The sequence below is a fragment of the Cinclus cinclus genome, chromosome 16 (assembly GCF_963662255.1).
Source record: "Cinclus cinclus chromosome 16, bCinCin1.1, whole genome shotgun sequence".
NCBI lineage: Eukaryota > Metazoa > Chordata > Aves > Passeriformes > Cinclidae > Cinclus > Cinclus cinclus.
In genome coordinates, this window is record NC_085061.1 from 8,029,895 (window position 1) to 8,050,841 (window position 20,947).

The 20,947-nt window shown below is 50.6% G+C and overlaps 2 protein-coding genes across 2 annotated transcripts in view; both read left to right on the forward strand.

The window, feature by feature from the left end:
- SYT17 (synaptotagmin 17) overlaps positions 1 to 7,097 on the forward strand; it is a 34,874-nt gene extending 27,777 nt beyond the window's left edge. The window contains exon 8 of the mRNA XM_062503728.1: positions 6,901 to 7,097. Within this exon, the coding sequence (XP_062359712.1) occupies positions 6,901 to 7,097 (197 nt within the window). The remainder of the gene's footprint in view (positions 1 to 6,900) is intronic.
- A 4,195-nt stretch (positions 7,098 to 11,292) lies between these two features.
- CLEC19A (C-type lectin domain containing 19A) lies at positions 11,293 to 19,660 on the forward strand. Its single transcript, XM_062503891.1, has 5 exons — positions 11,293 to 11,383; positions 16,641 to 16,806; positions 17,308 to 17,401; positions 18,214 to 18,346; positions 19,141 to 19,660. Exons 1-5 carry the CDS (start codon positions 11,293 to 11,295, stop codon positions 19,218 to 19,220), a joined length of 564 nt encoding a protein of 187 aa, XP_062359875.1. The 3' UTR covers positions 19,221 to 19,660.
- The last annotated feature ends 1,287 nt before the right edge of the window (positions 19,661 to 20,947 follow it).

Sequence of the window (20,947 nt, forward strand, 5' to 3'; positions counted from 1 at the left end):
TCCTACCCTCAGCCCTTCATCTTGTTTGGCTCATGCTGTAGTGAAAGGAATTGTTCAAACATCTTGCAAGGCCATAATCTGTCTTTGTATCAAATGAAGAAAAGTCTGGGTGGCAGGAGCTGCTGTGGGCAGCAGAGCAGTGTCTAGCAGTGGAATGCCTGTGCCTGGCCCCGTGGCTGTCACAGGAGATGGATGATGATGATGATGCAGGCAGAGGCCACCTCTCCTGCATGGCTGTCCCTGCCTGTGTTTGCAGCTGCTGTGTGGCTCTGCTGCTGGAGCCTCTTCTGTGAGGTGTATAAATGTGCATGAAGTCATCTGTGTTCTTTGTTGGATATGGGACTCATAGTGCAGAGATTTAAGATGCAATTTTTAAAAAAGCGGAATTGGAAGTGGGAAAAGCCAGCCACAGATGCTCCTTTTCTGTATGCTCTGGGCTGTTGTGATAGATGCATCCAGCCCATTATTCCAGTTTCTCCTGATGAGGCAATTTCATGAGGTGTCATCCCTGCATGTCCTTGAGATCTCTGCAAGACACACTTGTGCATTTGCACTTCGCCTGCACCCTGGATCCCTGCTGTCTGCTCCAGGACTTTCCTCTCCCTGTCTGAGAGCAGTCTGTGATTAGGCAATGCCTGGTTTGGGGTGTGTGTGCAGGGAGCCCCAGCCAGAGCACAGGGGCTGCCCTATTGGGGGTTACCAGAGTCTCTCCCCGTGGGCAGCTGGGTGCTGGGTCCATGTGTGGCTGTGCACTCCAGCAGTTCCAGTTCCCTCTGGAGCTGGGCAGGTGCAGCCACTGCAGGGAGTGATCGCAGAGAGGAAGGCTGGAAAGAGAGTTTAATGTGCCCATCAGACCCTGATGGAGATTAAACTGATAAATGGGAAGCCTTGGCATCTTCTCCCGTGCTTTCTCTCCTCTCTACTAAATATGACAGGCCATGCTGGAGGAGCAAGGGGCAGGATTTGGGCCATGGCTGTGACCTTCTCAGTGTGCATCATTAGCACAGCTGCTGCTGCTCCTCGTAGCACCTCTTTGTGCTAAACAGCCTTTTAATATTGATGTCAAGCAGTTCAAAAGCAGTTTTCAGTCCTACTTAACCTGGCAGCTCTGCCCCACTGGCTGAGGCAGTGCTGGGCACGGAAAGGGCTGGCTACTGGGCACTGGCTCCTGCCTGCCAAGGATGGGGCGAGGCACTGCCTGCCTGAATGGGCAGCTGGGTGAAGCTGGCACTTTGAGACCTCACCAAGTGCTGAGGCTGAATGGGAAGTGCAGGAAGTGTTGATGGGTCAGTGCCAGCAGGGTTGTGGTTCTGCCAGAGAGACCACACAGTCCCATGAGATCTGTGTCCTCAGGGGATCTCTGCCCCTCAGCTGCCTGTGTACAGCCTTGGGCATGGTTTTGCTAGTTTTTCTTTTCTCTTAGTTAAGTGGTTCTAATTGCGTTGCAGGTGCTGGTGTAGGGGACTGAAGAAGAGTTAATTATTTGTGGTGGAGCTCTCAGCTGTTGCAGCACGCTGACATTCCCCTGCTGCTCCTCCTCGAGAGGTGCTGTGTGGCCATACCGGGTGGTGCAGCACGGTGTAAATGCTGAGTAACTGCTGAGTAACTGCTCAGCACACCTGGCACAGGGTTTGCAGAAGATGCAGATGTTTCATGGCTCCAGCTGCAACGTTCAAGTTTGTCCCCATCCTGTACATGATACTGATAGCCTTGAAGTTAGCTTAAGGAAATTTTTAGTTAGTGCTCCTCCCTGGTCATTCCAAGGATGCTACTATGTTCAATCCAAAGATGAATTAGTTCCTGAAATGCCAGCTTAAATGTTACCATTGCACATAATTCATAGATGAAAATGATCTGCGGTTGTGCTCTGCACAAGTACTCAGTTTGCAAGTGTCAGGGTAGAGGCAAAGGAGAGGGAAAGGTGGAAGGAATTTTGGCTTGGTGAAAGGAATTTTGGCAAAAAAAAATTTGCCCATTTTCTTGCCTCATGACTAAATTACATAATGCCATGGAAAATAGCTGACTGACAAAAAGTGGTACTATGTGACTGTACTGGTTTGAAAAGTAAAACCAGTGAGACTTCAAGTCAGTAATACAATTTTTAATAGGGAAGAGAAAAAGGAAAAAAGAAAATACATGCAATAATAAAAAATAAAACCACTGACAGAGTCAGAATACAACCTGATACCCTGTCAGTCAGGATGCTGGTGCAGTTTTCCTCCAAAGGGTCCAGCGATGATGTGGAAAAGAAAAAAAAAAAAAAAAAAAAAAAAAAAGCCTGGTTCTTCCTCTGGAATCCAGTGGCAAAAGGCTGCCTTTGGCGCTCTAAACCTCAGTTTTTATCTAGGTAGGAAAGGCTTGGCTCGTCCTCCTGGCTGGAGCATCTCCCAATGGGATGATGTAATCTTATCAGTTACACAGTAGGACTCAGTGGCCCATTAACAGAAGATATTTCCCCACAGAGATAAGGATGATCACCCTTCTCAGTGATGGCCCATTAACAGAAGACATTTCCCACAGAGATAAGGATGATCAGGGTAATAGAATATATATCTTGTATTGCAAACCAGGACAGTGACTGAGGCTGGTAAGACACAAGAGAAAGCTCCGGCTGGAGCTGTCCCCAGAGCCAGATGTTGGAGCTCCAAGGGGATTCCACTGAATTCCCTGGAAGTCGCTGTGCTGCTGGGCAGCAGTTCTTGAGTGTGCAGTGCCTGGCATGGCTGTGCCCTCAGCTCTGCAGGAACAGGCAGCCAGGCTGGGGGGCTTAGCCTCCCTTCCTGCACAGGACCCCTGTGGGGGACGTGGCCCCCGACCCTAAATAAACATTTAATGTGGCACCTAGGCCCCCATCAGTTGGATATGGATCATTTAGGAGCACTGCATCAGTAAATGCATAACATGAAAATGTTTTATTTACAACATGTACCTTGTCCTCAAGAATTCAGCCCTTTTAATGGACATAAGTAAACATGATTTTCTTCTGTATTTCAGCATTTCTATTATAAAGAATATCTTTTTAAGAAGTCTGTTTCCAAATGTGTCCCTCTGAAGAGCAGCTGCAGAAGGAATTGGTTTGACCTCTGCTCCTTTAACTGCTTTTTGCTCTGTTGGCCTAGAAATGGATGTTGCTATTGTGTAAATTACTGTGACAGTGGAAAAAGAGCGCATAAGACCAGGTGTGTAGTTTCTGTCAGGAAAATATGCTTCTTAAATGGAAAGCAGCATCTACCAGTTCATAACCAGAGTCTGGGTCAGTCTGAAAATCCCAAATGTTGATTACTTAATTTTCTGCTATTGAGCAGCTCCATGCTGTCATTTTTTTTGTGGCCAAAGGCAGATTGAATCTGAAATTTACTATGAGCTCCTTTCAGACTCTGTCAGGGGATGTTCAGACATCAGGGAACACAGCTCAGTCCACTCGTACAGTCCCCTGGACTCAGTGTGTGGCAGAGTGCTCAACTGCTGCCCATGGAGTTTCTTCACCTTCACCTGTTATGGAACAAGCTGGAAGGAAAGAGCAGGAGCTTTTTACCCAAGCCCAAGGCTGAAGGTGTGAGTTTGTGTGGAATTGGCTCCACTGCAGGTGAGAATGCAGCCGTGTCGCTGTGTGCAGAAGCAGTGGGCTCTGGTGCAAGCTGCCTGTCTGCTGCTCCAGCTCTGCAGACCTTTCCTGCCCCAAGGAGCTCCCAGGGCTCCCCACGGACACTGCTGCACCAGCAGGGCAGGGGTGAGTCCCACAGGGGAGTGCAGCTCACCTGGTGTCCTGAGCCCCACAGGGGAGTGCAGCTCACCTGGTGTCCTGAGCCGTGTGACTGCGGGGCTGTGCCTGAGCACGGCAGTGCTGCTCAGTCCCTGGCAGCTACAGGGCTCTGTGTCTGCATGGGGGCTGTGCTGCTGCTGCTGCTGCCCTGGAGCAGGCTGAAGGGTCAGACCCCAGTGCGGACAGTGCAGCAGTGCCCAAGGACGTGGTTCCTCCCCTGTTGGAGCAGTGACTGCTGCAGCCAAGGGAGGGCTGGGGGGCTGCTCCCCTCCCTGGTCAGGACAGGAGCTCCAGTCTCTGCCTCCTGCAGCTCGACTGGGCTCCTGCCGTTCTCTTCTCCGAGCTGTTCTTGGAAGTACTGGAGGCACCGGCAGGGAAAATGGTGCTCCTGAATGTGAACAAAGGAAAAGCTTTATTTTCTCAATACCAACTCCAGCCACTTCTCGGCTAAGGTCTGTTCCACAGCTTGGTGAACTCAGCCACCAGCAGATTGCTCAGTAAATCTTGGCCATTTAGCAGTGCAATACAGCAGTTAGCTTCCCAGAAAGGCATGTCCTTGAGTTTAAGAGGTTTCTGAGCTGACAGGTAAAGTAGAATTTTTTGGTACACGAAGACCTCTCATCTTTTGAGAAAACTGCTGTGGAGAAGCTGTGTGTTTGTAAACCTGAGGTCAGTCTAGTGCTACCTCTTATGTCTATGTGTGAATAAGCATTTGGCCTTGGCAAATGTCTTCACTGTTCCTCAGCAATAAGTCTCTGTGCTATCTACAGTAGTTAATGATAGAAGCAACAATGCTTGTATAATTAGCCCATTAATACCCCAAAGGACTCAGCATGCTAATTACCTGACACAATGAGATTAGCAAGTTGCATTACAAGAATTCAAAATACTTGGATCAGCAGTAGCATAACAGGTGCCCTTAGTTAGCACACCTGCTTCTTTTACAGTCCTGGCATGGAGTATTTTTGAAGAATTGGTATGCCTGGGGTACTTCTCCACTGTTAATTTATCCTGTGATTAATTGATGGCCTGTAAGGCTTCTTGGTTTAAATTACTTGGTACTGTCTCCCAGGATTAGGCTTCATCTTCTTTAATTTTACCAAACAAACAAACAAAACCCAAACAACAAAAAACACAAACAAAAACCAAACAAACAAAAACCCCCAAAAAACCCCCACAAACCAACTCACTCCCTCCCCCCCCCCAAAAAAAAATCTCCTATTGAAAATTTTGGTTTGGGGGTATTTTTATGTGGTTTTATCACAATACTTGCTTTCTGTATGCTAATAAATCATAGCAAAACATTTAGTATAGTCCTGCTAGCTACACCTGTGATCCATTGCCTTGTAGAAGAGCTCATTAATAACCCTGACAAGCTGTGTATTAGTTGGAGATTGATGGCTTAGAATTTCTGACTGTGTCCTCAGAAGGTGGCCTTTCCAAAAAGCACCAGCCTGGCCTCTTGACAGGGACACTTGCTTGGCAACACATCCTGATGGCATCAGCCCTAGATAACTGATGGTGACAGGCAGAAGAGATGGAGTCTTCCTGCTGGGATGGTGAACCCCAGATAATTTCTAAATGTTGATGGAAGATAGACTTACAGGGCTCCGAGTTGCAGGGTAGATTTTTTTTTTGAGCAATTATTTGAACAAATTACTTGGGCATTTGAAGGTTTGCTGTCATCTAAAATAGCCACATGTACTTTGGTGAGCAGAAGCATCTCTGCCCATAAACTGTGTGTTCTGACAGTCCGAGCTGTCAGAAGGGATAAAGTGAGATGTAACCTGGCACTGCTTGATTTCAGGACTGGCAGGTGGTGCCTGAGTCACCCAGAGCAAGATCCCAGACTGGTACAGAGGTGAGGAGCCAGCCTTTGCAGAGTGTGGAGATGGCAGAGGGGCAGGTTAATGTAATGCTGATCAGTTGGAGGGTGTGTTATAGCAGGAAATGCACAGCCTTGACAAAGGTGTGTGGTTAAAATGAGGCTGTGTTGTGCTTGGTGTCCTGCCTGCCTGTGAAGGTGCGCGCACATCAGGGCGATGCCATGGGGGTTCCCAGATGTTGTTTTGCTGCCAGTGCTGTTTTCCAGCAGTCCTGGAGAGCTGGTGCTGCTGGCAGGGGCTCCATGCCAGGCTGAACAAGCTCTGACTGCACCAGCCCAGCTGGATTTAGAACTCCTGTAGGCATTTGTCCTTAAAAACCCCTCTACTTCCTGAGGAGATTTTTTAATCGCTAATATTCCAGGCAGTGCCTGTGGATATCCTGGCTTCAGCTTCCAAAGACTTTGTTTCAACTTTCTAATGAGTTGAGGCAAGGCTTCAGTTTGCAGCACAAATGGTGCTTTTGCTCCTGTCTGGTGGGAGAGTTCAGCCTTTCCCAGGGTCAGGTTCATCATTAGGGTTTGCTGCTGTCTGTGGTCTTTTGTTCCAGGAGACTGGGCTAATCCAAAGGATGGGGTGCTGGGTTGATGTATCTCCCTGAGTTGCTTTCCTGGACATTTCACAAGAAGCTGCAGTGATTATTATGGCAAATTGTTACTGCATATGCATCCTGCTGGCAGCCTGGACCTGTGTAATTCCTGTCTCAGAGCAGGGAAGGCTGTTGGTTGGCACTGGAGTGCTTTGTGTGAAGAGTGTTTGGAGGAGGGCAGTCTGAGATGTTGCTCCTGCATTTTCCTGGGCTCAGGCTGCTGGGCTGCTTTTGTGATTTCATGATGCACAGGCAGAGCTTTTGGCCTTCTTTACATGATGTAATTCTTCTTCAAGGCCAGGCTGGACAGGACTTTGAGCAGCCTGCTCCAGTGAAAGGTGTCCCTGCCCCCAGCAGGTTGGAATAGGATGATCTTTGAGGTCCCTTCCAACCCAAATAATTTTATGACTCTACTTTATCTATTCATGGTAAATACCCTAGTAACACTGGCCTCGTGTCTTGTTTACTTGAATTGTATTTCAGTCTGTAGTACAGCTTATTTTACTCCTTCTAAGCTCCTGTTTCTCTGACATTTTTCAGACGCCGAGTTACCAAAAATGCTGGCATCTGGCACCTGGACATTTGTAGGACATTTGGCTTCCTGGGGCAGGGTTCTGGGCGGGCGAGCGATGCTGTTGTCTTGACTGTGTTTCTGCTCTCCCCAGTGTACGGGCACAACGTGAAGAGCAGCAACGACTTCATCGGGCGAATTGTGATCGGGCAGTACTCGACGGGAGCCCCCGAGTCCAGCCACTGGCGCCGCATGCTGAACGCGCACCGCACGGCCGTGGAGCAGTGGCACAGCCTGCGCTCCCGCCAGGAGTGCGACCGCGTGTCCCCCGCGTCCCTCGAGGTGACATGAGCTGGGACACTGCCGGCAGCCGCACCGAGCGACGAGATGGAAAATAAACCAACGATTGGAACACCCCACCTCGCACCCTCCACACACCCCACAGCAGCTCTGTTGGATTAAAGCGCCTGCCAGCACCCGACTAGCCGTGCTGGCCTCAGTGATCCGTGTCCCGCTGGGTCCGGCTGTTCCCCTGGGGCCGCACCTCTGGCTGCTTGTCCCCGGCACCGCTGGGCTGTTTGTGTCCCGCGGGAGGAGCGTGGGGCCGGGCTGGGCATGGACCTGCCTGCGAAGCACGGGGTGGGTGGAAGAGCTGGGAGCTGCCTCTGCTGTCCTTCCAGTCCAAATCCATGGCTCATCCTCTCGGAGATATAAGTACCCGTGTGCTCTCATTGGTGAACGTGGTAATTAGGCTAGAATACTTTTTTAAACGGTAGAACCTGTGGTGAAATCGATTCTGACTGCAGTTTTGTCCTTGTACTAGTTTTAACGGAATTCAGCTGCTGTTAGTGTGTGTGTCTGTGTGCCGGGGCACACGTGTGGCCCCATGTCAGACGGACCCCATGTCCCATCAGCGGTGACCTGCCAGTCTCGATAGCAGTCTGTGTGCGTAGTAGATTCCGTGCTGATATAGCAAAATAAACATTTCCAATAGCATTTGTCCTGGGAAAACCAGCTCGCATCCTTTCAAACATGTGCTGTGAAAAAAAAAAAAAAAACAAAAAAACAAACAACCTTGCTCCAGGGATTTTGGCGGTTAAGAAGACCCAGAAAACACAATTTTAATTCTCTCACAGACTGCAGTGGCTCTTTCTGTGTTGTGTGTGTTTACCCTGGTAGTTCTTCAGGTCACCAAGTGAACATAGCTACGGTCAAGCTGTCCTGTTGGTTGCTTCTGTACATTTTATTTTTCCACAGTATGTTGTCTGGTATGATGCAGATTGTATATTTATTGAAAATAAAATTCTATTTAATTGTGCCACATAGATTGGGGTGATACTTGTTGAATTCGTCATTGTGTTGTGCTCCTTCAGTTATGCTTATGGCAGAAGAAGATCCAAAATGTTGGCAGTTACCCCATTGTTACTCACTGCAGATAAGCTGGGAGCAGTTTGAGAGAAACGGGGCACCTGGGGCTGGAAGTCAGGTTGGAGAGTGAGCTGGAGGCCTTGGTCTGGCCATGGTGGTTCCCAGCCAGACCCCACATAACACCCGGGGGGTTGGATGCGTCAGACTCCAGAGTTGGCACGTGGCAGGATGGACAGCACTCATCTCCCTCCTCTATTTATTAAATGAAGCCCAAAATGAAACCCCAGTACCTCCTGTACTTTTAATATTTTGGTTTTTAAAAAGGAAAAAACAACACATATGCCTATTTTACCCCTGTTGGTTATTTAGCTGCTACAGTTAGGCACAAGTGAGTCTTAAAAAGCAAAACAAAACCCCACCACACCAAAACAACCCAAAACAAAAAAGTTCATCGCTTGCTTTGGCAGGTGTCAGTGTGTGGGTCAATAATCCCTGCTGCTGTCCAGGTTTTCCTGCTCCAGGGCAGGTCTGTGTTGTAACTCTGATATCAGCATCCCTTCAGCACTTTGCCCATGGCACCTGGCTCCCCGCTGCTCTCCAGCACAGCTGCTCTGTTAGCAGCACACAGCAGTGGGGCAGTGGTGCCTGCAGGGCTGTCCAGGGCCATCCTCTTTCTGAGCACACCGTGGATGCTGGGTATCAATTCTAACCTGCCTCGCTGCAACATGAAATTTCTTCTCTGTCCTGCAGTGAAGTTGATGGCAAGTCTCTGTTCTCTGGCTTCCTCCTGGTTTATCTCATCAAAAAAATCACAGAGAGGGACCCCACGGGCAGTCCTGGGCAAACGTGCTGTAGGAGGCTGATCTCTGCCTGCAACTCAGGAAGGGCTCAGGCAAGAGGCTGTGGTTTCAGCAGTTACTCTGGTTCACATTAATATTCTTCCATGTGGGGCCTGTGGACTGCAGAATGAACTCAGGATGTCCATGAGAGCAGACACATGCTTTGCTCAGCACTGGGAATGAAATGTGAACAGAAGATAATCTTGCCTGAGTATGTAGTCATGGGGTATCTGTTCCACAGCAAGGAACAGTCATGTACACAGGATGCCAAAAATTGGTGAGGGTGCCCAGAAGGAAGGTCAATAAGAACAGAGCAGAAGCATACTGCAGAGCAAACAGAACAGTGTGGGAGGGAGAGGAGCAGGAGGGATGAATTGTAGCCATGCTCCTGGGTCTGCAGCCAGCAGGTGAAGTGCATCTTGTGTTTGGTGAAGTTGGAAGGTAACCCAAAGTGCAGCTGCAGCTCCAGCTGGCACTGTGTGCACGACGTGCCTGTGCTGTCCCAGTGCTGGCAGCAAAGCTGGTGCCCAGCTGCTGTGCCAGGCTCAGGGCTGTGGCTCAGGGGCAGCACGGGGCGGGCTCGGTGCTCCCAGCTGTGCTGGGGGATGCTGCTGCCGTGAGTCTGGTTGGTAGAAACCAGCATAAAAATAATTCAGGATCTCTGCTCCCTCTTTAAACATGAATATTTGTGCTTTGGGAGTAGATTAATGTGCTCAAAGATTTCTGTTCCATAGTTTGCTAGAAGTTGTTTATAACACTGGCTTTATCTGTGGATGGCACACAGGAAAGAAGAGGCATGTCTTGACTTCTAATAATCCAAATTACTTCATTTTCAGTGCTCTGCTGTAGCAGTAGGCTTTTCCTTGAGCCAGATAATTTCAGATCAGTGTATGGAAGGGGGGAGATGTTCTTAAAAGGCTTTATTTCATACAAAGAAAACTTAAAATTAAAAAGTTGATTGAATGAGTTACTGTCTCTGGAGTATATTTGGATGTTTTACTGTACTGAAAGGTTGGTGTCACCCCAAATTATTTATAATTGAATCTCTAAAAATGGGTCCAAAATGCTGAAAATTTTATTCTGCAGCTAAGAATAAAAAGGGAACAGCATTGCAAGTGTTCCTAAGCAGTTCCTTCAGTGTCGATTTAAGGCATACATTGGAAATTGAACAGGACCACAAAATTGTATAGTATTTGTGCCTGTACTATTTCCCTTATGAGTGTAACAGTTAGAAAAGGATTCTATACAGTGTTTTAAAAATCTGAAGTTTATGTCTAACAAAATGTTGACCACAGGAAGGAGACACGCTAGATTATATTGGTACAGACTGCTGTATCATATCAGGTTTTTTGCTGTAAGTTGACAGCATGGACCAAGTACAGACCTGGCAGATGAGCACAGAGTGAATTCCTGAATTAGCCTTGGAGCCCCGGGCACAGCTGGGGGTTCCTTCTTCCAGGCTGTTTAAGTGTTTAAGTGTGTCAGCCCATTGCCTTGCTCTGGGAAAAAAAATCCCAAGTTAAACACAGGAAAAATCCAACAAACCCCACCCCGTAGAAACTAAACCAAAAAAAAAAAAAAGCAAAAAAAAAAGCGCGGTACAATGGGGCACGGACGTGTTGAACCCCACTGCCCTGGGAGCCTTTCCCCTGCCTCCCTCCCCGGGTGCCCGCTGTCGCAGCGGCCGCTCCCCGGTGTCATCACGGCTCTCGCCCTTCGCCGCCGCCCCCGCCCGGTCCCTGCCGGCAGCCGGGGTCCCGTCTGTCACCCCCGAGGGGACGGGATGCTCCCGCTCGGGCTGCCCCAGCCTCCTCCGCCCGCACCCGAGGGGCGCTGCGTGATGGGGACGCTGAGAACCGCCTCGGGATGCACCTGGGAGGGCGAGGAGGGATGATGTCCTTACCGGCCCGCTACCCCGGCGGCTGACACCAGCTCTGCGGGAGCAGCGTGCGCCCGAGCGGGGCTGGGGGCAGCGCACGGGACCCCGGTCCGGTGCGGTCCGGGCGGGATGCGCTGAGCGCGGGCGGGCTCAGCCGGGGGCGGGCGGGCCGGGGGCCGCGCGTTGGGCGCGGGTCCCCGCTGGGACGCGCTGAGCCGGGCCGGGGGCGGGCTGCGGAGGAGCCGGCGCTCGGGGGAGGGGGCAGCGCGGCCCCTATATCCGCCCCGTCCGGCGGCCGCCCCAGAACCCGCGGGGCCCGGCCCGAGCGCGACCCCCGCCGCCGAAGGGACCCCTCCCCAGGCCGGCCGGACCTCCCCGGGACCCCCGAGCCCTGCGCGACCCCCGAGCCCGACGGGACCCCGCGGCGGAGCGGAGCGGAGCGGTGCCCGGCGCTCCGGCCATGGGCGGCGGGCGGGCGCTGTGCGCTCTGCTGGCCGCCGCCCTGCTGGCCGCCCAGGCCTTCCCCCAGACCAACATCAAGATCAGCCAAGGTGAGTGCTCGGTCCTCTGATCGGAGGTGGTGGCGGCGGGGAAGGAGCGTGACTCTCGCAGGGCTGGCGGCTGGTTTCCCCCTGTTCCAGAAATCCCCGACTTTCTTTGAAGTCGACTTTGTTCTTCACCGTAGGGACGTGCCGAGGACAGCCCCGGTCCTTTCTTCGGGATGCCAAAGGTCCGTGGGCCGGCTTTGTTCCCGTGTGCCGGGTCAGCCCTTCAGCCTTTGCCAACACGCGCTGCCGTGGGTCCGGGAGCAGGAATCACTGCACGGGGCACACGCGTGGAGGGTGCGGGGTTTTGGCCATGCAGCCCAGCAGGACAGGCTCAGGGCCATCAGGTCCCCTCGTTTATTTGCACTTACTGCGTGTGAAACAAATAAGGGGCTCTCCCTTACTCCCCTTCTTTGCTCTGAGCTCACTCCTGTACGTCACTTCGGTTCCTTTCAAACTTTTCCACACTGTGGGTGCGAGAGGTGCTGCACCAAATTTGTTGGAAACCTGTTAGGTTTATTGGGATTGGGAGTGGAAAGGGATTTCTTAAATGCTGTTTGGTGAGATCAGGAGAAAAAGGATCGATACAAGCCTGGCTTTCCTGCCAGACACCTAATCTGTGGGAGCTTTGCCAAAGCTAATTAAGGAAGAAAAAACTCTGCAAGATAACTTCTATCTGTCAGTGCCAGCTGCAAGAGTGTTGCTGCCAGTATTGGCTGTAGCCTCATAGCTCCAAACATACCTGGCAGAGGATTTGAAGCTGTAAAACCAGCTTGGTTTCATTAAAGAATTTTTAAAAGCAAAGCCCTTGGTGTGAGAGGATCTCTCTCCCAATGTGCTGATGATTAATATTTCGCTTGAAAATTTGTGACATATGCCTGAAAAACTCTTCAGGGTGTGTAAAATATTGCCCAGATATGAGGTTCATATCCATCAGTGGACATATCATCCCCTGCAGCTCCATACAAGCCCCAGATACACTGAGCCCAAGGTCCCTCCCCATATCACTTCCTTGGAAGGTGGATGCTCAGTGTGAGACTCTTTCATCTGTTAAGGAAAAACAAATATTGTAAGTAACATGAAGGTGGCATTGTTTGCCCATGGTGACTATAATGTCAGGACTTAAGGACTTGCTTGTAAAGCCCATGGGTGAGTTGAGGCATCCCAACATCACACAACAGCACTGTCACAGTCCTGCCCTCCAATCCCTGTTTAAATGCTTATTCTGTGGGTTTACTTAATAAAGAGGATGTGGTGGGATGGACACCTGGCTCAGCTGGCACCCCCATCTTAGCCACAGGCAGTTTCTGCTGAAGTCATCCTGGGGGTGGGTTCTTGGGGTCCCCTGTCCCAGCCCTGTTGTCTCCCCCATTGCCTCTAACTCCTCACATCTCCAGCTGTGCTGAGCCTGGGTAAAGCCCTGCTGCTGCCCTTCCCCGTGGCCTGAGCTGGTGAGAGGTGACTTGTTGCACCAGGATACTGGTCCTGAGCCCCAGCTCAGCCAGCTGGGACCACTGCCCATCCCTCTCTCTTACCACCACAGCCCTTGGATTCTGGTGGAGGGCTTCTGCCCTGGGAAGGACCCAGACTTCCACATGGCAGGGACCTCCTCAGCTCCTCTCTGTTGACATTAATTTCAGATGTGCCTCTAAACCCAGCTGCTTGCCAAGACCTGAAGAGGTTCACTTGCCTTTTCAGGTCAGATGGCAGCATTAGCTTCTGGATGTGTCAAGGAAGCTGTCTCCTAGCACCTCTAAGTTTTAAGGAAAGCTGTCAGTTGTTGATGAAATTGAGTTCTTTGATTCTCTGCAACAAAAAGAGCATCTGCTGCCAGCACTAACCTGAGCTGCTCTGCTGTCCCAAACCCTTTGATGGAGCTGCAGCCCCTCAGGAATCTTCCTTGCCTGGGTGTCTCTTGCCAAACTTGTCCTAGCCTCAGATTTCACATCTCAGACCTGCAGGTCCCTGGAGGTGAGGCAGCATTGCTCCTTGGGATGAAGTTTCCAGGAGCAAACCTGCTCCTCGCCACCTGAGTCCAGGGGAGCCATGCAGCTGGTGGTAGGTTTCTTTTCCAGTAGCATCCTGAAATTAAACTGAAGAGAAACCCTTGTGAAACTGGCTAGGATTTTCTCAGTTATTTCTAGTTGGAAATAGGCCAGCTGGGGAAGTGAAACTTTTTTGGCAAAGCAGTGCCAGCTTCTGTATGATTTTGATAAGTGATTTTCCTGGTAGTTCTACAATGGGGCTCAGCGAGCAAATAGATAAAAAGGCTCCAATTTAGCACTGACACAAATGCAGAGAGCACAAAACTTTATTTCTGACCCCAAATATTTGTTTTTCAGCTTTTCTGAGTTAGTAACAGATGCTTGATCTGAATTTTATCCTCAGCCAAGTCTTGGATATCTGTTTTGCTGGTGTGGTGCTGCTTTAAAACATTGTCCTGCCCTTAAAACTGCTGCATTGTAAATAAAAAAAGGGAGAAAGGATTCCTGCCATCATTTTTCACCAGGAATTTAGGGACAAATGGATGGACTGACTTGGGGTCAGGGGGAATCCCTGTGCTGCAGGCATGCTGTGCTGATCCTGCACTGTGTGGAGGAGCTGAAGTTTTTCTGGTGTGCTTAAAAGTGAGGATCTGGTCTAAAAAGCCCTCAAATGCTTCACCTGTCACCTTCTAGATCAAAATAGCACACACAGCTGCTGACTTGGGTTGTGAGTCTTTCCTGTAGAGCCATGAGTAAGCCCCTATGCTCACAACCCTACATCAGATTTCTTATGGTCTTTCTGCTACAAATATTCCAAATAAAGCAGCTCCCCTAATTGTTCCTGCCTGAAAAACTGGGACCAGTAGTTCTGCTCCAAAGAGACAGCCAAAGCCTCTGATCCTGACCTAACAGAAAAGATGCTAATTAAATGCTGACCTCCTGTATTTTCCTTTTTTGGTATATTTAACCTTAAATTCCTTCAGGCACCTCTGGTTCACTGAAGCTCGTCAAATTAACGCTACCTAATGGGAACCAGTATGGAATAACAAAGAAGGACTGTCTCAATTTCTGACTTGGTTTCAGCTGCTCTGAACAAACATGAGGGTGATTTTCCCTGGCAATTGGGGTGCCCCTGGGCTGGCTTTGAGCCAGGATAGTGGGATGCTTGCTGTAATTAGCACTCAGGAGTGAAGACTCCATTTGCTGGGGATGCTGCTGGGTTAAGCCCTGTGAATTTTGCCACCACACTGCCAGAGGTGAGGATTTTGTCAAGGTGCTATAATAAAATCCCAGTTGCTGGGGCAGCTGGTGGTGCCTTGTCTGGCACAGACCTCTGGGCTGTCCTTGGCAGGAAGGAACAGCAGCCTGGAGTGTATACAAGCCAGAGCCCTGTCCTTAATGGGTACATACCTCACCTGTGACCTGGTGGTAAAGCTGAAGCCTCGTACTGAAGGTTCGACCCTTGTTCTGCTTCGTTTTTGGTGGAGACAAGGAACCCTGGCCAGCATCATGAGGGGAGGAGGGCTTGGCTCCCTGGAATCTCATCAGCTTTTGGAGTTTCTGGTCCTGCTCTATTGCTACAGTGAAGTAATTTGCATCTCCTAGGGCTGTTCTAAGAGTGCAGTTATGACCGAGTGTGAATCAGAGAACTGAACTCTGCATTGCCGCTGAGCTGTTTTTATCTTACCCACTTTCCCCAAAAGCTATTTTACTCTTCCAGCCCAGCAGGCCTTATCTTTTTTTCCTCCATAGCCCATAATTAGTGATGATGAGGATGGGAGAGCCCCCTGAACTCTGTGAGGGTTTGTTGCTGTAGGGTGCAGAGCTGCCCTCAGTCCCAGCTCCTGGAGGGATGGGTTGGGGTCCCAGGGCAGGTTGATGGGGTGACAGCCCCACAGGGTTTGCCAGTTGACTTGGCCTTGCTCAGGAGGAAAAAAAGACTCTGCATTTGTGGTTTGTCACCTGGAAGGGGGGTGTGACAGCAGGGACCCTGTGGGCTGGCTGGTGGCTGTTGGTAGAACGCTCAGAGATCCCCATGTGGAAAGAGCTAATGAAAGATGAAGTTATCACCCAGAGCTGCCAGCACTGGCACAAGGAAGGATTTGGCTCTATGAATGCTCACACAGCTGCTTTGGATTTACCTTGCCTCTCCTTTTCTGCACACTGTTGCTTCCCTTGCCATAGCCACATCTCTTGCTGCTGCTGGCAGGGTTTTGTTCACCCCACCCTCGGGGAAAGCCATTCTATCAGTCCCTCCGTACTGGAGGCACCACCCTGACCTCTCTGGGCTTGAGCCTGTTACCTGCTTGGATAGTCTGATGGCATCTGACATCTGTCCTCACCCCCTGCACACCCACCCTGCCCACTGCCCCACTCACTTCAACAGCAGCACTGACCCCAGACCACGACTCCATGGGCGTGTGGGAACAGGCTCAGGGGGAGCTGGCAGTTCCCTCATGTTCACAAACCAGCAAAGAGAGTTAAGTCTGTGTGCCCGGAGACCTGAGGGTCCCGAGTGCTGCATCCTCCCCACAGTGGGAGAGCAGAACACAGAGGAGGTTGGAACAATGTGTTAACGCCACCGCTGTGTTTAGACAGCGGCAACCACAAAGGCTCCAAAAGGACATCCTGCCCCCACAGTGGCCTCTTTTGGGGCAACTCCCCCACTGTGCTGAAAAGCAGCAGCTCGGTGGCCTGTTCTGTTATCTCTTGGTGGAGGCAGATAGGCTGGCACCGCTCCCGGCACGCACCTGGCTGGCTGTTCCTGGGGCTGCATCCAGTGCCTACGTGCACGGCTGCATCCCGGCCCAGGGACAGGCCATGGGGCTTTCCTTGGAGGGAGGAGGTGCAGGCTGTCCTTGCAGGAGGGCAGAACGCGGCCGTAACCCCGCAGCCCTGGCTGTCAGCTCCTGTCCCCACACACTGGCTCCAGTGGTGCTGATAGAGGTGAGAGGAACCCTTATCTCAGTTTTCCCAGTACCAAATGTCTGTGCCTTTATTTTAAGCATCCTATACCTAAAATTATGTCAAGCTAGCTTGGAATGTCCCTCCTGATTTAGACAGATGCTGAAACTGAGAAACGTGCAGCTAGTTTAAAATGTGTTTTGACTTTTGTACAGGTCCTGCAGCAGTTGGGTTTTCCCTGCATGTGTTTGGTGGTTATTTGCCTGGGTGAGGTGGCAGAGCAGGGCTGGGCACTGCTTCCTCCACCACCTGCTCAGCTTCCTGACCAAGCTGTCTCATGACCAGTTGCTGGATGTCCTCTGCTCTGCCCCCAGCCATGCCTGAGCCTGTCCATGCCTACTCCTGCCCACTCTTCTGGACAGAGTATGAAGGCCACTGCTACCGCTACTTCCCCATCAACAAAACCTGGGCTGAAGCTGACCTCTACTGTGCTGAGTTCTCCATCGGCATCAGATCAGCCAAGCTGGCCTCCATCCACAGGTGAGGTGGCAGAAATGTGTCATCCCATGCTGACACAGCCTGGGGAGGAAGGAAACTAGGGGCAAAATCCCATTCCCACATCACAGGCTCTGTGTCAGCTGCAGGCTCGTGTTCCAGTCTACACATCCCTCTGCAGCAGTGGACCAGTCAAGGCTAATGCACAGGTCACACAAAGGCAATATAGAAAGGCAATAAATGCCTTTTCCTGGACTGGCAGGAAAACTGGCATAGTATTCCGTAAATTTCCCCAAACTGTGTTTTTTACGTTTGAAAAAGAGATAGAAGTGCAACATGATTGCACAGGCTTTTCCCCTGTTCCCTTTCCCATGGCTCTCACCAACACTGTGCTCCTCTTGCACAGACTTTGGAAAGTAACCAAGAGCAGTAAGAAGCAGGGGACACATTTGCCCATGGCTCCTGCTGTCGGGTGAATGTTTAGGGACACACCTGACCATTTGCTGACATATGCTCTTGATTGCCCCATATTGCTCTGTTTGCTAGCTGGGAAGAAAACGTCTTTGTGTATGACCTGGTGAACAGCCGCGTGCCTGGCATCCCCACCGACATCTGGACAGGACTCAATGACCTACGGCAGGTGGGAGCTCCCTGTGATCGTGTGGGAAATGGCTTTGGAAAGTTCACCTCTCTGTGTTCTCCTCCTGGAAAGCCACTTGATTTTCCTCTTTTCCCCTTATACCCCTTTTAATCAGGAGGTGGCATAGCGCCTGTGGTGCAGCACGTAGAGAGAGTTGTTATTTCACCCATTCCAGTCTGCTTTTAAAAGAGAAGTGTTACTAGAATGAATAGATTAATCAATAATTACTCATGTTACATTTTATTACTGGATTAATAGAAGGAGTATTGTACTGCTGGTCCAAGAATAGAAAATAAACTGAAAAGGTCTTCAGTGTCAAAAATCACCAAGTTCCATTGCTCTCTTGTGATACTCTGTGACTTTTGGAAGCTGACATGTTGGAAATATATAGTCCAATATGTTAGGAAGAGTAATGGAGACTATCAGGAGAACAATCTCATGTCAGCAAATTTTTTTTAGATACTAGAAGAGGAACAGAAAATGAAAAGGAATGCAGAACTGGGTAGGGATGTTAAAAAATATATAGATTTAATTTCTGGGCTCCCCCTGGTGAGAACACTGCGAAACCTGGGGCTATTCTTGGCAGGTTCCCAGCTGTAAAACCCAGATGGGCTGTTTGGACTTTGCTGAGTGGTGTCTGTCTGTGTGGCCCTGGGGATGGGAATGGAGTGTGCTGAGTGGTGACAGACTCTCCCCGTGTCCCTGGGCTGTGTGGCACTGGGGATGGGGACGGGGACTCCACGGGAGCGGGCGTCCCACTCTCTGCAGTCACTGCTCTGTGGTGACGCCTTTCTCCACTGGCCTCGTGTCAGGAGGGCCACTTTGAGTGGACAGATGGCTCCTCCTACGACTACCACTACTGGGATGGCAGCCAGCCTGACGATGGGATCCACTCCATCCCGGAGGAGGAGGACTGCGTGCAGATCTGGTACAGACACAGCAGCGGTGAGCGCCCAGGGCACCTTCACTGTTACCTGCATGTCAATAACTTCAATCCACCGTGGCTCCTGCTTTTCTGAAGAGGTTGCTGGCAGGCAGAGGATTTGCATTTTAATTTTTTAGTATTAATTTCTTTTCTTTCTTTACAGTGGAAAGGTGTTTTCCCTTTCACCACGTACATACATGCATACATACTGTCATATATGCATGCATTTTCCCTCTGCTCCCAGCCCATGTCCCTCTCCCATAGTAGCAGCAGGACAGGAGCATCCTTGAAGAATTAGCAAATTTAGTCAAAGGTCAAATTTTTCCATTTCCCATCCCACATGGGAAACCTGTGGAAACACTCATTAGTTTGCCATCTTTTCTCTCCCATGCTTGGGCCGGGACATCTTGCTGAAGTGGGATAAGGCCCTGCCTGTGCAGAAACCCCACTTCACCCCCTCACTGCTGGTGAGACCAGCCAGGTGTGTCCAGACCCCCAGATGTACCTGAGTGTCCTGTCCACGGGCAGCCCATGGATAATATTGGGGGAACAGGACTGTTTGCAGCTGCCCCTCCACTGCCAAGTCCAAGCTGGGGCCCGACCTCCCGTCTCACATCCCCCAGATGAGGATGATGCTGGGAGGAAGAATGACTGTGAATGGCACAAATGGGAGCACATCCAGGGAAAACCTCCCACAATGGCAGGAGGTCCCGGTCCCAAGGGAAGTGCATGGTTCCCTCCTTTTGCCCTTTTTCAGCTAATGCCTTTTTTTTTTTTTTTTTTTTTTTTTTTTTTTTTTTTTTTTGGAGGGTAGCACTGCGCTCCTGGAACGACAATGCCTGTGGCAGAGCTTTCCCCTTTGTCTGCAAGATCCCCTCACTGGCCCTGGACTGAGGCTGCTGGTGCTGCCCACAACCCCCTTCATTCTGGGTCACCTCTCCAGCTGTGCCGGGGAAGAGCAGTCAGGACATGGCAGGGGTTGGGAGAGCCATGGAGCTGCTTGGATCCCCAGCCAGTCCCTGGCTGCAGAATCTCTCCTGGGAGTATGGTGGGGATGAGCCTGGCACTCAGCAGTGACAGGAGCTACCTTCAACTGCAAAGGAGCCCCCCAAGCCCGAGTCTGGCTTAGGATTTCAGATCAACTATCACAGTGTGTTAGAGGAAACCCATGATTTTACCAACACACCAAACTGTTAGCACCCAAAAATAGCCGTGTGTAGGAAATGCTTTTGGCTGTTGATCTGCGAAGAGTGGAGGGAAAGTGTTATTTTCTGTTAAGTTATGCAAAATGCCTCTTGTCCATGTAATTTTTCTCTCTGCTAAAATAAATGGCAAACTGCAGGTGAGGCTCTGCTGTCTTTCTTGCACTGGAGTAGCAGCAATTCCCTGTGGACTTGGGGTTTCATGTGAAATAAGTTGTTTTTTCCCCAACCTGCTCTGTATTACAGAGGTGTGTTGGGGGGGAAGCAGCTGCCTAGGAAAGTTTATTTTATCGCCCTGTTTTTTTTGGGGTGCGTGGGGCAGCCTGTGTGCTCACCCTGCCCTTTGCCTGGCCCCCAGCAAACACAGTCACCATGGAGGTGTGAGCAGTGCCCCACAGCTCAGCAGCATCCCTGAGCTGGCAGGTTTAGCCATGGCTGCTTCCAGAGGACTGAATCAGCTGGAGGGCAGGTGAGGGGCTGGCACACACTGGCTGGGGATCAGCCCACCCCCACAGCTTGCTCCTGCCTGGGGAGAGCTTGCAGTGTTCACTGCAGCCCTGTTTCCTTGGGAGATGATGTTTTCTCCCAAAGTCCTTGCTGATGTTCTGTGCTGCACTGGCATCACGGAAGTACTTCAGTCTCCCAGGTAAATAATTTCTGGGGAGGTGAGTGTGGTTGTGTGCCTTGTTTGAACTGCTCAGTGTGGAGGTGGGACACTCCTCCTTGGAGGAGGGTGGATTTGCAGGGTTTGGGAGTAAGTGGGGCTGTGCTGCTGCCAAGGCCCAAGGGAAAGGCAATGTTATTGAGGGAAGAAACAGGCTTCTTCAGGGGACACAGCTCCAAGGGCAGTGCTGGACCCAGTCAGACACAATAAATCCAGTGGGGTGTGAACTCTGATCCCTCACAACCCTGTAGCATCCAGGTAGCTTTGCAGGTAGCCCTGTGCAGGGGGGCCCCCAGAGGAGCCCCTGACCTTCTCCTGGGAGCCATGAGTTCCTTTTGTCCCTGCTCTGGCAAAGCCACAGGGTCTGACCCACCCCAGCTGCTGCCTGCAAAGATAAGTAAAGCATTGTCATAAAATTGTCTGGTCCCCCACGATGCCACCATCTTAGAAATATAACATTCCAAGACTAAGAATTTCCAGAGTGATTGCACTGGATGCAATTGAGGTCAGGAGCTGAGGCTCCACTGGGAGTTTGGAACTGCTTCCTCAGATGGCGGTGGAGCTTTCAGCTAAGATATGTTTCTACTTGGAGAGAAACTGGAAAATTTGGTGGGGGTAATAATGGTGTTGTAAGTGGAATGTGTGTGCTGGAGCAAGTTTCTAAAATAATACAGTGCTGTCATCCTTGATTTTGTATTTTTATATCTAAAATTGCATATATATATATATATATAAATGGATAATACATATCGATG